Genomic DNA, 16,406 nt, shown 5'->3' with positions numbered 1-16,406 from the left:
CCGCTGAAACTTTTGAACCCCCATCCACCCCCCCTGCGCATTTGCGAGTCAATTTGACCGCAAGCCCGACAGCAGCTTGCTTTCCCGCCAGCTCGCTCGGTAGTTTATTTTTTTGTACGGCTCTATTTTTTGTTTGTTGGCGTTTGTTATTATATACATGCGCAACTAATTATCCTTATTTACAATTGTTTCGCGAGCATTGGCCCTCAAGCGCTGCCGGGGGGGAGGGAGGGTTGATGCTGATGTCACGTTCTGGTGGCGTCTCCTGCAGCAGCAGCAGCATCAGCAGCAGCATCAGCAGCAACATCAGCAGCATCAGCAGCAGCAGCAGCACGGGGTCACTGAGGTCGCGAGGCGCAGTGTGTCACGCAGTGTGATGAAGCGTGCGATGACCCAGGTAACACACGCGCGGCGTGACCATGATGGTTGTGACGATGACGTTAAATTGTGATGGTGCAGCTATTGAGATGAGGATGTTGATGCTGCTGCTGCTGAGATGTTGATGATGATGCATGTGATAGTTCTGCTGCCAAGGTTGATGATGATCGTGGCGATTGTGATGATGTTGGTGGTTGTGAAGCTATTGAATGCTGCTGATGCTGCTGCTACTGCTGTGGTTGAGTGGATGTTGCTGCTGGAGATGATCCTTATCGTGGAGGTAGTGATGATGATGTAGATGTGGTAGGTTTGCATTGTGTGGTGATGGTGCTAATGATCGGGATGATGGTGATGCCTTTGCTGCACGCCATCGCAACCACTGCTGCTGCTGATGATGATGATGATTACCCTCGATTCACAGGTTGGCGTGCTCTGTATAACAGCTCCAGTAACTCCACACACATGCTTACACACACACACGCACACATCACCCCGCATGATTGAACACAGGTTCAGTGGCAGCCCGCGTGCGCACGTGTTGCGTTTGCAGAGCACTGATTGAAAACTGGATTACTTACACGTATTAAGAGCGCCGCTTTAATTGCTCGCGGGGTCTTTTTTTTGCATCTCTCTCTCGCCCTGCTGATAACGTAGACGGTGTGTGTAGGGGGTGCGTGGGGTGGGGGTGCGTGGGGGGGGTGCGTGGGGGGGTGCGTGGGGGGGGGTGCGTGGGGGGGGGTGCGTGGGGGGGGTGCGTGGGGGGGGGTGCGTGGGGGGGGGGTGCGTGGGGGGGGGGTGCGTGGGGGGGGTGCGTGGGGGGGGTGCGTGTGGGGGGTGCGTGGGGGGGGTGCGTGGGGGGGGTGCGTGGGGGGGGGGGTGCGTGGGGGGGAGGGTGCGTGGGGGGGGGGGTGCGTGGGGGGGGGGTGCGTGGGGGGGGGGGGTGCGTGGGGGGGGGGGGGTGCGTGGGGGGGGGGGGGGGGCTGCGTGGGGGGGGGGTGCGTGGGGGGGGGTGCGTGGGGGGGGTGCGTGGGGGGGGTGCGTGGGGGGGTGCGTGGGGTGGGGGGGGGGCGTGGGGAGGGAGGGGGGGGTCAGCGGGTTGAGGCGCTCACGTGGCGGAGCGCCGTCCGTGCTGAGCACTGCCCCGCCTGCTCTCCAGGTCTGGCCACCGCGATAATTAATCCATGGGCGAGGTAGGGGGGGGGGACTGCGTGGGTACGGAACTTGGGGCAGCAGCCACGGCAGCAGCAGTGCGCACGTGGTTACATGCGGCGATTGGCGAGCACGTGGTGTTCCTGGTGGTGGCCGGTGGTGTAGATGATGAAAGTGGTGGTGGTGGCGGTAGTGTAGATGATGATGATGCTGTAAATGCGGGTGGACGTGGTGATGATGATAATGATGATAGTGTTAGATCCTGATGACTGTGATGGTAGTGTAGATGATGGTTGTAATGTAGATGGGGTCGATTGATGATTGTGGTGGTGATGATGGTGGCGGTAGTGATGATGATGATGGTTGCGTAGGTAATTGTAAAGGGGTGGAGATCATAGTGTAGATGCTGTTGACTGTGTTGGTAGTGTCGATGGTGGCTGTAATGTAGATGATTTGTGACGCTTGATGGGTGCGGTGGGGTGATGGTGGTAGTAGTGTCGGTGACGATGACAGCGATCATTGGTGTCGGGGTTGGTGGTGGTTTGTGGTGTCGACGCTGATCATGCTGACAGAATGCCATTTCGAATGTGTGAAGCGTCTAAATGCAGTTGCATCTCAACACGGAAACTGTGGAAGAGACGGTGTTCTGTGTGTGGGTAGGAGGGGATGATGGGTGTATTTGATGACGCTCATAATATTGCCGCTACAGCTGCTACTGATAATGATTATGGTGCTGCTGCTCATGCTGCTGCTCATGCTGCTGCTCATGCTGCTGCTCATGCTGCTGCTCATGCTGCTGCTCATGCTGCTGCTCATGCTGCTGCTCATGCTGCTGCTCATGCTGCTGCTCATGCTGCTGCTCATGCTGCTGCTCATGCTGCTGCTGCTCATGCTGCTACTGCTGATACTGCTGCTACTGCTGCTGCTACTGCTGCTCATGCTGCTGATCATGCTGCTACTCATGCTGCTACTGCTGCTACTGCTGCTGCTACTGCTGCTCATACTGCTGCTCATGCTGCTGCTGCTGCTGCTACTGCTGCTGCTGCTACTGCTGCTGCTCATGCTGCTGCTACTGCTGCTGCTACTACTGCGGCTGCTGCTACTTATGCTGCTGCTGCTACTCATGCTGCTCATGCTGCTGCTACTGCTGCTGCTGCTGCTCATGCTGCTGCTGCTACTCATGCTGCTGCTACTTATGCTGCTGCTGCTGCTGCTCATGCTGCTGCTGCTCATGCTGCTGCTGCTCATGCTGCTGCTGCTCATGCTGCTGCTGCTCATGCTGCTGCTGCTCATGCTGCTGCTGCTCATGCTGCTGCTGCTCATGCTGCTGCTGCTCATGCTGCTGCTGCTCATGCTGCTGCTGCTCATGCTGCTGCTGCTACTCATGCTGCTGCTACTGCTGCTGCTGCTCATGCTGCTGCTGCTGCTACTGCTGCTGCTCATGCTGCTGCTCCTGTTGCTGCTGCTACTGCTGCTGCTACTCATGCTGCTGCTGCTGCTACTGCTGCTGCTGCTCATGCTGCTGCTGCTACTCATGCTGCTGCTGCTGCTACTGCTGCTGCTGCTCATGCTGCTGCTGCTGCTACTGCTGCTGCTGCTACTGCTGCTGCTGCTCATGCTGCTGCTGCTCATGCTGCTGCTGCTACTCATGCTGCTGCTACTTATGCTGCTGCTGCTGCTGCTCATGCTGCTGCTGCTGCTGCTCCTGTTGCTGCTGCTACTGCTGCTGCTACTCATGCTGCTGCTACTGCTACTACTGCTACTACTCATGCTGCTGCTGCTCCTGTTGCTGCTGCTACTGCTGCTGCTACTCATGCTGCTGCTACTGCTGCTGCTACTGCTCCTGCTACTGCTACTACTGCTACTACTCATGCTGCTGTTGCTGCTGCTGCTTATATGGAAAGTGTTGCTACCTGCCCTGGTTTGCCCAGGATCCGGGAGTGGGGAATTGGCTTCTGTTTTCAGGCGGCAGGAATCGATTTCTACCCGACGTCTGGTAGCGGTATTGCTGTTGTTGTAACTGTATCGCAGGACACTGCACACAGAGAGCTCGTGCAGACTGAGGAATATGTCCAGGGTTTGGTCTACAGTGGGACATGTGGCGAACCTCCACAGCGACGATGTTACTGTTGCCTGCAGCTGCTGCTGCTGCTGTTGATGATAATTGTGACGCTTTTACTGTTGCCACTAGCGATATTTGTTTTGCTGATGCTGATCTTTCTGCTGCTAATGCTGCTGCTGATATTGCTGCTGCTGCTGCTGTTGATCATGGTATTGCTGCTACTAATTCTGATGCTGCAGCCGATGATGCTGCTGTTTCCACTTATCTCAACACGGAAACTGTGGAAGAGACGGTGTTCTGTGTGTGGGTAGGAGGAGATGATGGGTGTATTTGATGACGCTGGTGATATTGCCGCTCCAGCTGCTACTGTTAATGATTATGCTGCTGCTGCTGCTACTCATGCTGCTGCTACTGCTACTCATGCTGCTACTCATGCTGCTGCTGCTACTCATGCTGCTGCTGCTGCTGCTACTCATGCTGCTACTGCTGCTACTCATGCTGCTGCTGCTACTCATGCTGCTGCTGCTACTCATGCTGCTGCTGCTACTCATGCTGCTGCTGCTGCTGCTACTCATGCTGCTACTGCTGCTACTCATGCTGCTGCTGCTACTCATGCTGCTGCTGCTACTCATGCTGCTACTGCTGCTACTCATGCTGCTGCTGCTGCTACTACTGCTGCTGCTGCTGCTACTCATGCTGCTGCTGCTACTCATGCTGCTGCTGCTGCTACTCATGCTGCTGCTGCTGCTACTCATGCTGCTGCTGCTACTCATGCTGCTGCTGCTACTCATGCTGATGCTGCTGCTACTCATGCTGCTGCTGCTGCTACTCATGCTGATGCTGCTACTCATGCTGCTGCTGCTACTCATGCTGCTGCTGCTGGTACTCATGCTGCTGCTACTCATGCTGCTGCTGCTGCTACTGCTACTCATGCTGCTGCTGCTGCTGCTACTCATGCTGCTGCTGCTGCTACTGCTACTCATGCTGCTGCTGCTGCTACTCATGCTGCTACTGCTGCTGCTGCTACTCATGCTGCTGCTGCTGCTGCTCATGCTGCTGCTGCTGCTACTCATGCTGCTACTGCTGCTGCTGCTACTCATGCTGCTGCTGCTGCTGCTCATGCTGCTGCTGCTGCTACTCATGCTGCTACTGCTGCTGCTGCTACTCATGCTGCTGCTGCTGCTGCTCATGCTGCTGCTGCTGCTGCTCATGCTGCTGCTGCTGCTACTCATGCTGCTGCTACTCATACTGCTGCTACTCATACTGCTGCTACTCATGCTGCTGCTGCTGCTACTCATGCTGCTGCTACTCATACTGCTGCTACTCATGCTGCTGCTGCTGCTACTCATGCTGCTGCTACTCATACTGCTGCTACTCATGCTGCTGCTGCTACTCATACTGCTGCTACTCATGCTGCTGCTGCTGCTCATGCTGCTGCTGCTGCTACTCATGCTGCTGCTGCTGCTACTCATGCTGCGACTGGTGCCAACGATTGGGCGGCAGGGTAGCAGTGGATAACCGAACTCGCCATAAGGGCATCGGGGGCCTTGTTTTTCCTCCCGGGGGGGGGGGGGGTTCCCGTGTGGGTATTCGGGGTCTAGGCGAGTTCGCGGGTCCGTGCGCGCTCGGTGCACGCACGCAGCGCGTTCCAGCGCCACGCCGCGACTCGTGTTGACGTCGCGATTAGTAACGGGACGCGCTCCCTCCCTCCCTCTCTCTCCCTCCCTCTATCTCGCGCGCGCAAAGACAAAGATCCCCCCTGTAGCCTTTCAGCAGGCTCATGTGGCAAGTGCCGTGGAGCAGGCAAATGTGGCATACGAGTGGGGGTGGGTTGGTGTTGTGGTCAGCGCCACGGCCGACTGGCTGTCCCGTTTGTTTGACACGCACCCACCACACCAGGACCTAGGGGAGGCCCAGGATCGGTTCGAATATTCGCCAATTATTGGGCCGTGAACCGGGATCGAACTTGGCTCGAGTGGTACGGATGTACATTGAACGTCTTTCGCACCGTACGTAGCCAACCGTGCCAACAGGGGGGGGGGGGGGTGGTAACGAGCTCTGTAGGGCGGTGCGCTAACCACTGCACGACCGCTCCTCCTCCTCCGCCACACGCACGCACGAATACACGCACGCACATGCACACCCGCACACGGACACGCGCGCGCGCACTCACTCACTGTGCAATAGCAGCAGTGATTGCACGATGAGCAAAGGCACCGTGCGAGGTTGTGTCATCACGCAGGTTTCTGCTCCCGACACAGATGGTCGCACTCGTTTGCTCGGGATTCCCCGTCGGCAGCTTGAGGATTGCAGTCCGGGTTCGGGTTGGGGGGGGGGTAGGTCGGACGGGGGAAGGTTCGTGGAAGAGGGAGGTTGCACGCAGCGGCAGAGTCGTCTTGGGTGGACGGCAGCAGGAGGAAGAGGTGTGGGTAGAGAAGATGAGAATGATGAGAGTCGCGGGGTTTCACCACATCGCTCGCCGTTCCCACGGTGTCCCTTCAACCCCCTCCCCCCCCCTGCCGCCAACCCTCCCCTGACATCGCCTCACTCTTCTGAAGGTGCCGCGTGACATGGAGGGATGGGAGTCGTGGCAGATCGACTCCCCGGCGCGGGTTACGAAAGCGTTGATTGAGACGCTTGTACGGGAATCGAGATGTGGACACGTTCCCTCAATAACGGCGTTTGTGTTCACGTTCAGGGCGGTGCTATCGACCAATGTGCCGTGATTTTTCTTTTACATTAGCGCATCACCGCCAACGCAAGGTTCACACTTTTTGTAATTTTTGTCTCATGCGGGCGTTGTTAATTTTCGCTCGTAACCGCCTCGCCGAGTCTCGAGACTCGCTTGCCACGAGGGTGCTGCTACACCGCGAGTGTTTGGCCAAATCCTTGAACGCGTGTTTTGGCTTCCTGCGAGAGGAAATCGGAGAAGTCGCTCCCCAGAGGATACCCCAGGGGCAAGGCAATCGCCCCGATTTTATCGACCTAGGATCGATGATGAGCGCGCGACGACGCACGCGACTCTGTGAGTCCACGTGTTTGCACGGTTCAGTTTCACGATTCAAACGCAAAGTGCCCAGCTCACTGTGCTGTCGACGGGACCACCTGGGTTTGATTCCCGGCCACCATCAGTTGGCAGTGGCAGCCGGAACCGGTCCTAGGACGAGATTTTTCCTAGGGCCACCAAACCGACACAGATCAGCGTGGCCAAGTATAATTAAACCAGTACCCCCCCCCCCCCCCCCGTTTCCGCGATATTCCGCGGAGGTCTTCATCTAGCAGTGGATGTGGAGAGGAAACGTGACATTTCCGTTACTGGACGTGGGAGACGTGACGGGGACGCGCCACCCACCCCCCCCCCCCTGTCTCTCTCTCTCCCTCCCCCCCACCCCTCCTCCTCACAAAGATATACCCCTGGAGTTGGTCTTACTCAATATTGCACTATTCGGGCTATTGCGGTTTAGGGTCTTTGCCCTCAATCGGGGGTGGGGAGTTTAACCTACTTTTCAACCTTGATGTTGTCACACGCACGCGCATTCTCGCACACGGCGGCGGGCCCGCATGTCGCAGATGTTGCAGCATGCCAAGCTCACCAGGCTGGCCACCGGGAGGGAGTTCGATTCCTGGGCCACGGCTCTGACATCGTAGTGGCGAGTCGCGCCTCTCCTTAAACCTTTTCTGGGCCTTCGCTAGGTCGAGCGGTGAGTACCTGATACATACGCCAGCCACGTGACTTTAAAACTACCATAAGACAATGATCACCCGTGTTGCCGTTACAGACTTTTGGGGCAAGTGCTTTTAGCGAACACCTATGAAGGCACTCCGCCCAGCTGCCTTTGTCTCCCTTGTGGCAATGTTTACAGATCGCGCTACGTACTAATTTTGAGGCCGAATCGATCTAGGGCAGGAGGCCCAGGACCAGTTCAGATAATCGTCAATTGGTGTTGGCCGTGAGCGGGAATCAAACTCGGTTCACCGGGTTGGTAGCGCTAACTGCTACACTACTGTTCCCCATGAAACCCCCATAACACATACACGCACACGTACAACTACGTACCCCACAAACATATTTCGTAGACGGAGATCCCCCATGCAGCTTTCACAGACCACAGCCGTTTCGAGGTCAAGAGGTCAGAATGCCACGTGCCCCCCCCTCCCTTATTCCACCATGCGCCGTACCGTTGTGGGTCCCTCTCTTGTGCTAGGCCTGGAGAACATTTCCTCTTTGACCCTTTCCCTGCACAACCCCCACGACCATCACCTCTGGGTGGCCCTGACATGGGCTGTTGGGGGTTGTTAGCGAGCACCTATTAAGGTTATGGTTATATTGCGCGTACACACACAGACACGTGCACGGCCATCGAATCGGAATCTTTATTGATCCTGGAGGAGGAATCTGATGAAGCTCTTTTTTCACAGATGTCCAGTCAGGGTTGTGGGTGAGCAAATTACATCACCAGCAAAAGTGCAATAGAGGCTACCAAAATAAGACGGCGAAGAGTCAAGCGAGTCGCCAAGACATGCATTTAAATCAAACGTGGAAGTACAAATTGAGAATGACCACATGGGATCAATCATTTATAGACAAATCACGTGTCATGACTCTGGGTTTCAGGGTCTTGTGGACTGGGAACAGTTGGAGAGCTCCCAAAGGGGGGAGGAGGGTTGGTTTGGGACTTTCGTCAAAGCTGTTTTTTGGACGGTGCTTCGATTGGTTTGGTGGGGAAAAAGGGGGGTGCTGGGGGAGGGGGGGGAAGCCGCGCGCGTGCTGACCCCAGCCCTCCGTGGATGTTGGGCAGGACACGTGCGGGCTCGTGTCCTGCCCCAACAGGGCAAGTGCGAACAGCACTTGCCCCAACAGTCTGTGGAAGGCTACAGGGGCATCTTTGTTTGCATGTGCACGTATCGATCCCTGTGTATGTATTTGTATGCGTTGTGCAAGTGTATGCGCTCTGTGAGATTCCCTCGATCTGTATGGCCGCGTGAACGTGTGTATTTATGGCTGCACGTGTTTATGTGCAATGTAGATCTAGGTCGCGACCCGGCCTTAGATGTGAGTCGCTGGTGTGGTGCTAAAATCATCAGCACTGGGGAGACAAAGGTGGCCGGGCGTGGTGTTGGCCACCCACCTCCTCCTGCGCCGTGGCGGCCTTTAGAGGCTACTCGCTCACAGCACTTGCCCCGACAGCCTTTTAAAGGCTATGAAGGGAATCTTGCATCTGTACAATGGTTAGCGCACTGCACTATAACCCCGACGACCCAAGTTCGACCCCCACTCACGAGCAATAACAACAGCGGCGAATATCTGAACCGGTCCTGGGCCTTCCCTCGGTCGACTCAGCCTTAAAATGAGCACCAGGTGCGGTGTGTAGAGAGACAAATGCGGCCGAGCGTGATGTTGGACCACACTTTCTCTCGTGCGCGTGATAGCCTTAGTAGGCACCCGATAACGGCACTTGCCCCCAGCGTGCTGTGCCTGTATGGGGGACCTTTGTCTTTGCCTTTGCGTCCCAAAGGGGCATTGGAACATCGGGTACTCGTGGACGTTGGCAGGGTGGAGGAGAGGGGAGGTTGGCGCTGAACCTTCACTGCCCCCCCCCCTCTTTAATTAATAACGGTCATTACCCCCTCGGCTACTCAACACGAGGCCCCAGATCTACTCCCCCCCCCCCCCCAAAAAAAAACATTCACAATCATTCCCAAACCCCCCTCCCCCAACAACATCCCCACCACCTCGTCCAAAAACAATCGTACAATCCTCAGCGCTCAACGCAAACGCCAGGCCACGTTCGCGCTCTGTAACGTTGCAATCAACCCGCCCAGGTTTCCTTCTTAACTCGTGCCCCAACGGTGTTCGTCGGGGATGCCGATGCTGGCTGAAAAACAGGGGCTCGTGCCGACACGGCAGGAGACGGCGTGATTGTGTGCAAGGGTCCGCGTGTGCGTTGGTGGGTTACCCGCGCACACCCATAGATTGACGAGTCACACCGCCGCCGTCCGGAGTGGTTGCGTGCGCACGCACGCGCTTGCAAGTCTGCGACGCCATACGCAAGTCCCGCGCTACTTTGGTGAGACGCGGATGAAGTTGACACCGGCCTAAAGTTTTGCTTGTGTTTCACGCTGCTAAGGTGTACCCGAAGACGAAGGCAGCGAGTGGCTCGTGAAGGGTTGTCAACAATAAAAAAATGCGGAGAGACGCATGGAGGAAGGAGGCGTGATGTTCGTTTATTTAGTTTGTGCCTTGAAATGTTCGCTTAGCAACTGAATGAGGCTCACGTAGACACGAGGGGAGACTGCGCGGTCAGAGATAGTGCGCGTTCGACAGTTTATCTTCGGAACGTTGTTTGACAAACTTGTCACGCCGCCATCATCATCGTCATCATCCGGTGTGGCAGTGTGCGCGCGCGCACACGTGCTTGAAAGTCTGTGTTGCGATGCAATTCGATACTGATGTACGCAACGACCGTGAGTCGGTGACTGATACGAATTTGTATGCGTGTGTGGGGTGGGGGGGGGAATCTTTGTTTAAAACGACTCTCATTGTTTCCACAATTTTGTCCTGATTGTGCTATCGACGTCTCTCACAGAACAGCGCAACCCATGCTTTAGAAAAATGACCCGCAGAAGCGGATATCGCAGGGCTACCTCCCAGATCCCTGCAAGCGACGTCTGGTCCACGCAAGTAGGAGAGGGGAGCACTGTCGCATGGGAGTAAAAGCAGTATTTAATTCTCGGAGCTGGAATTCAGCCAACTGAAGTGCAGACCCACGTTTTATCTAAACACGTCCGTGTGCAGTCATCGGTGTCTGGGATCCTGAACGAACTGCACCGTGGAGCTGGTGTGAGCACAGACCACTCGCTGCCTGAATCCAGTCACCCGGCCACCTACAAATGACGCAAAATGATCGGCAACTATCTCTGTCGTGGCTAGAAAGATGACAATTAGCACAGTCGAGCCTGAGCGCACGACCTAGCCACAATCCAAAACGTTAGAATTTGGAACCACGAGGAATGTTGAAACCGGAGAAAACCCACCACGCATGCCGGAGGTGTGGTGAGGGGGGGGGACATTCAGTCGCAGCTATCTACTGGCCTCGCCTTGCAGCCCCGTGCCCACAATACCTCCGATTAGCGCGGTTGGCTACGTACGGTGCAAAAGAAGTTCCAACGTACAACACATGGCGACCCCTGGTGCGCGCCCGCCACCAATGACGGGACGTGTGTACCTCGCTGACATTGCGCCTTGTGTCTCTTTCCACCTGCCCCCCGTGACCCCCCTCCCCTCCCCGGTGGTAGAAGAAGCATGGGCACAGCCCGCGTCGCTCAGCTCGGTGTTGCCGCCGCGCTTCTCCTGTCGCTCCTCGCAGCGCGCGCTGCCCCTCTGCCCGTCGCCTCCTCCGTGCCATCGTCATCTTCTCCCTCGTCCTCTTCATCCACCTCGTCGGAGCCGTGCATATCGGCCGATCTGCACAAGGTCATCCGCGGCAACATGGGGCTGCTGCAGTTTAACGCGGACCGGGTTCTGCGGGCATTCGTGAGTAGTGCAGTGTGTGTGTGTACGTGACTCTGTGTGTGCGCGTGTGTGATAGGTGCTCGCTAACAGCACTTGTCTCAGTCTGTCAAGGCTATATTGGGGATATTTCTCTTTGCATGTGAGCCGGTACTGTGACCACTCAAGAGTGATTTCCTGCTCAATCGCCTGCTTGCAGCAGCCCTGAGCCAGTGGTGGAAATTCCAGATTCCACAGAACAACAACCACCCTTTGGCTCAACCTCACAAATTTGTAGTTATTTTAGCGACCACAGCGGCAGGGATGATGGGCTGAGTTAACCCCCCTCCCCCGCCCACTTGACCAGGATTTGAACTTGTAACTTTCCAATTGTGAGCCGCTCGCTCTACCGCTGAGCCAACCTGATCTCCGACACCACTATAAATTGCCATAAACTTTCACAATATCTCTGTTAAAATCTTCACCCTCCACCACGACCCCAGCTTGCCAGTCGCTGACTACCTCCGGAGACTCGGAGCCGATGCCGTTGGTCGGCAGAGTTGGGACGGAAGGGGTGGGCAACGAGAGGATTTTTTGATCAGGCGTAATGTTTAGAAACGTGCTTTTAACGTATTTTGCTCCTGCTGCTGCTGCTATACATGTCCACACGGGGCTAGGCCACTTCGTTGGGCTATACTTTGTGACAGCCAGGTCGCTTCTGAAAAAGAACTACGTGGCCCAGTGGGCCTTACCTGGTAAAATAAAAACTGGTTTTATCACTTTTTGTAGGTTTGGACTATTGGTGGGACAGACTTCTTTTGTGAGATCAGTGGCAGTAGGATTTGCGGGGAGGATATTTGTGGTCCCGGTGAAACTATGTGCGGTTGTGGCAGATGTTTCCAGCTATTAATTGTGGGCAGATAAACCATTTAGGAACTCATTTTGGTCAAACCAACACTATTCGGGTCAGACCACAGCCAATGGTTGTTAATTTATGTTATGTTCTAAACCGATGATTATTTATTTAAATGTCGGGGTGGGGCCTTGGCACGAGGTCAATGTTGTGCTGCTGGGCTGCCAATTTGTGAACCGTCACGCCTTCGGCATGACTCCTCGTACTCATCGCCGGACTCGACGCCGAGTCATGCTGCCGGTCTCGACGGTCGCGAAACCCCGGCGGACGCGTCTGAAAGGGGAAACGTGAAACGGGACGTTGAAACTCGTGATGAAATTTCAACAACAAAAACTGCTGATATCATCGAACGGGTTTGGCCCTAATTTCAGACAGTAACTCACCCGCCTCGACTTCATATCTGAGACGCCGCGCGAAATCAGTTCTGGCTTCAAATCGGGCGGAAATTTAAAAGTTTAGAGAGACAGACAGAGGCTTAGATGCAGGGTCGTACATGCAGAGTTCAGCTTAGTTGATGTTGTTTGTCGAGGTGAGAACTCAAAGGGACCAGGATGAGTCTCGCTTGCAAGAGCTATCCAGGGCATTCGTCTGCCAATCAGGCAAATAAGACTGTGGGAGAGAATACAACTTGAATACTGACGTGGAAAGAAGCAAACGGGGCAGACATGGAGAGAGACGGATGGACAATTTCCATGGCAGTCAGACATGACTGCAAATGCAACGCCACCATCCCCAGTGAATGTGCGAAGTGATGACATCACTTCGCACCTGATAGGCCCACAGTGATGACATCACCGAAATGGGAGGACTTTTGTACGAATCTGGCTATCGCCTGATGAAGCTGGTTGTAATCACTGGTGAAGCGCTGTACTCGAATGGCAAATGTTGTGTGTTTACTCTGCAGCGCACCGGTGTGCTGAAGTAGTAACTAATTGTTTACGTGACAAACCTTACCAATTGTCTGTGTCAGGTGGTGGCGGGTTTGACGACACGTTTACATTCACGCGATCTAACACATATTTGTTTTTTTATAATGGACAATATTGCTCGCGAAAGCCTACGTGTTAAACTTTCCAAGGGGAATCGCATTCTACAGTGATGCAGCCTTGCTCAAGGTTATGATGCACAAGGGACATTTTAGGGCAGTCATTGCCAGCAGACATCACCAGCAACGTGATCACTCCAAGAAACCATGGCAACTTGGTACGGTGGTGGCATAGAGTGACGTTAAGTTTGCCGAGCCTATGAAAACAAAGTTTGCTGCCGTAAACCGTAACCGTATTTATTTTAAATGTAATATCACCTCCACTCAAGGGAGTATCGAAACATTGTGGACTAAAATAAAATGCAAAGACAAAATTAAGCTTTAGTAATAGCCGTGAGAAAATAGTGAGTCTTGCACTCCCTCCTAAACACACTGAGTCTCGTAGCATGCTGGATCACTTGAGAAGGCCCGAACCCCAGCGTCGAGCACAAGAGCCGAGGCTGGGAGAGTGGTCGTAGGTCCTGCTCTGAAGAGCGTGGCGTATGAACCCCAGTCGTATGGCAAATCAGTCGGGCCCGCAAGGTACATTGGTCCGAGCCCGTGCAGAACAATCAAACTGAGTTTAATTGTAGTAGTAGATTTTTACCTTTTAAACTGGTACAAAACTGACACCTTTATACAAGGCATCATGTTTGCAATAACCATAACACAAGTAGTCAAAATGCAAACAAAAAGAAACAACTCTGATAATGATAATAATATGCACTGTCCTTGAAGTTGATTGGTCCACACCCGAGACAGCTTTCCTTAGAGCCTAGTCTCCATTGGTGTTGGACCAGATGACACCAAAAGGCGTACAACTACTTGTGTTGTGGTTATTGCAAACATGATGCCTTGTATAAAGGTGTCAGTTTTGTACCAGTTTAAAGGGTAAAAACCTACTACTATATTTTGCCACTGGTAAAGGAGGTCTAATAGTGAGTTTGATTGGTCAACAGAGCACGCAACCTCAGGTAATCATGTGACCTCCTTATGTGATCTCATTGGAAGCTGTCACTAGGAGCAGCAGCAGCAACCAGTTTTTTCCCAAGTCTACCATGGTCTAAAGGAAGTCCAACTCTTAAAATCCATTTGCAAAACGTTTGAAAATAAAAGTGCGGTAATATGGATTTTCTTAGCTCGGGCTTTTGCTAATCCTTTCCTATGAAAATGACTGTTTCAGTCCACGGGCCATTCGCAAATTAGCTGACCGCACTGAAAGAGCACAGGCGGGGGGGGGGAAAGAAAAAAATGCGGATCCAGCAGCGGCACAAAAAACGGCGTGTCTCAGCGGCGGCGAGCAGCTGCAAACGGAGACGATAAAGAGATAGAGGATGCAGGCAGCGCACTCGTTTGGCTACGTGCCCAGCCGCAGGACACCACCACCACCACTACCAGACACGTCGCCTTTGTATGTTGTAAAAAATAACAAATTCCCCGCTCATTATTTATGTTCTGTTTGTTTGCCGCCACCGCCGCCGTCACACGCAGAAAGGGATGGCCGACGTCGAGATCTCGGAGCACGTGGCCATCCTCTCCGCGGCGGAGCCCTGTGTGCGGCGGGCGGAGGCGGTGCCCTCGCCGTCCCACCTGAGCGGCGCCTTCGCGCTGTACGGCGCGCTCATCGCCACGCTGTGCGAGCGGGCGCACCTGCCCGACGGCTCCAAGGTGCGCGTCATCTGCCGCGCCGTCGTGGCGCTGCTGGAGGACACGCCGTTCCTGCCCCCCCGCAGCGGGGAGGAGCAGGGCGATGTGGAGGCGGCGGCGGCGGCGGCGGAGGTGACGACGGCGGTGGGAAGGAAGGAGGGTGAGCAGCAGCAGCAGCAGCATCAGACGGAAAAAAAGACGGTGAAGGCACAGAGCGGTGGCGGGAGCGCAAATGACTCCGTGGTGGTCGCGACAGAGGCTCCGGGAGTCGGGAATCGTACGGAGACGGCGGCAGCGTGGGTGGCCGGCACCAGCGCGGCATCGACGGCGCCCACGCTGAATCATTTAAGAGGGGAACAATATACTGAGGCCGGGATCGCGGACGTGAGGAACGTCACTGCGACTTCCGAGGAGGAGCAGTGGCGGCGAACAAATCAGCAGCAGCATCAGCAGCAGCAGCATCAGCAGCAGCAGCATCAGCAGCAGCAGCGGCGGCGGCCGCAAGCGGATGATAAACACTCGGAGGTGGAGAAGCATCGGAAGGAGGAGGTGGAAAAGGAGGAGGCGGACGAGAGGTCGCAATCACGTTGGCCTTGTTTGCCGTCGCACGTAAAACACGCGACCTCGTTGCACGGATCCTCTGACAGCCGCATCGTGATGTTCGCCCTCTTCCAGAGGTTCCAGCAGTTCCTGACAGAGGTCTCCAAGCGCCTCTACGTGTGCCGGCCATGACCGCTGGGGAGGGAGAACCTCCTTTCTCCTACTTCTGGCTCTGATTTCACACTTCCAACGCTCGACCTTTGACTCGATCTCTGACCATGATGATTCTGCACTCCATCGCGACCGCTGCTACCGCGTCAGACATGACGGAATGGTGTGCGGGGGAACAGTTGTCGTGATGATGGAGAGTCTTCTTAGCCCTGCTGCTTAAGGGACAATTGGTGGACATGGGTTGTGGCAGGAGAGGGATCAGGTTTTTTTTTATTAAGGAGGCCAGGACTTAGAGATTAAGACTTATCCCAGATTCAAAACTGAGGGTCTATCCAGGATCTGCAGTTGAGGATCGATGCGGGATCCAGGGCTGATAATCTATCGATGATTGAAAGTCTATCCAGAATCCAGAGATGACAGTCTATGCAGTATCTTCATCATCATTGGCAGCACCAGAATCGGAAGAATGAGTGGAGACCACACGGCTTGGACCTGCGTTCTCACCCCGGCCTTCCACACCGGCGATCACGTGACTTTTTTAAGCGTTGCATTTTTTTTTACCAATTTTTATAACGCGACTGGCGGAGTGGCACTGGGAGTGGCCGTGAATGTGGACATGAGGGGGGGGGGGGGAGTGGACACGAGCTCTGTCTTTTAAACAAATAAATGCTGCCTGGATTGCGTGGAATCGTGAAAAAAGCCAGTGTCTGTAAAATAAGACATTTCTGTTTAAAGTGAACTGAACAAAACTAAACAAAGCTCACAAAAAGTAAGGAACGCTGCCATTTAGCGGCACAAGAGAGGGCTCGGTGCAGCCCAGACTTTTGCACGATCTTACGAGAGCTCGTAACAGTTTAGCAAGATCCCATTATTATCTATTGTTTATGGTCCACATATATTTTTTTTATAAAAGACATATTCTCATTAAAAGAAAGACTGACCAATAATAAAATAATAATGCAGAGAAACGAACTGAAGACGGATCTCACTGCTCGTTCTTTTTATCATATCAGTGTTTTATTTTACTTAATGT

General features: G+C 54.5%; 1 protein-coding gene across 1 annotated transcript; it reads left to right on the top strand.

Annotated features, from left to right (window-relative positions):
• The first annotated feature begins 353 nt into the window (after positions 1-353).
• On the top strand, positions 354-15,394 carry LOC144933991 (uncharacterized). Its single transcript, XM_078859386.1, has 3 exons — positions 354-397; positions 10,886-11,123; positions 14,507-15,394. The coding sequence occupies exons 2-3, from the start codon at positions 10,893-10,895 to the stop codon at positions 15,392-15,394; spliced, it is 1,119 nt and encodes a 372-aa protein (XP_078715512.1). The 5' UTR covers positions 354-397; positions 10,886-10,892.
• The last annotated feature ends 1,012 nt before the right edge of the window (positions 15,395-16,406 follow it).

This window comes from Lampetra fluviatilis, chromosome 8 (assembly GCF_964198595.1).
Source record: "Lampetra fluviatilis chromosome 8, kcLamFluv1.1, whole genome shotgun sequence".
In the NCBI taxonomy this organism is placed as follows: Eukaryota; Metazoa; Chordata; class Hyperoartia; order Petromyzontiformes; family Petromyzontidae; genus Lampetra; species Lampetra fluviatilis.
The sequence above is the reverse complement of the archived record's forward strand: the minus strand, read 5'-3'. Positions and strand labels throughout refer to the sequence as shown.

Coding starts and splice junctions, on each gene's coding strand:
- LOC144933991 (XM_078859386.1), top strand. CDS start 10,893: ATGGGCACAGCCCGCGTCGCTCAGCTCGGTGTTGCCGCCGCGCTTCTC. Junction 11,124..14,506: donor ACCGGGTTCTGCGGGCATTC/GTGAGTAGTGCA, acceptor CGTCACACGCAG/AAAGGGATGGCCGACGTCGA.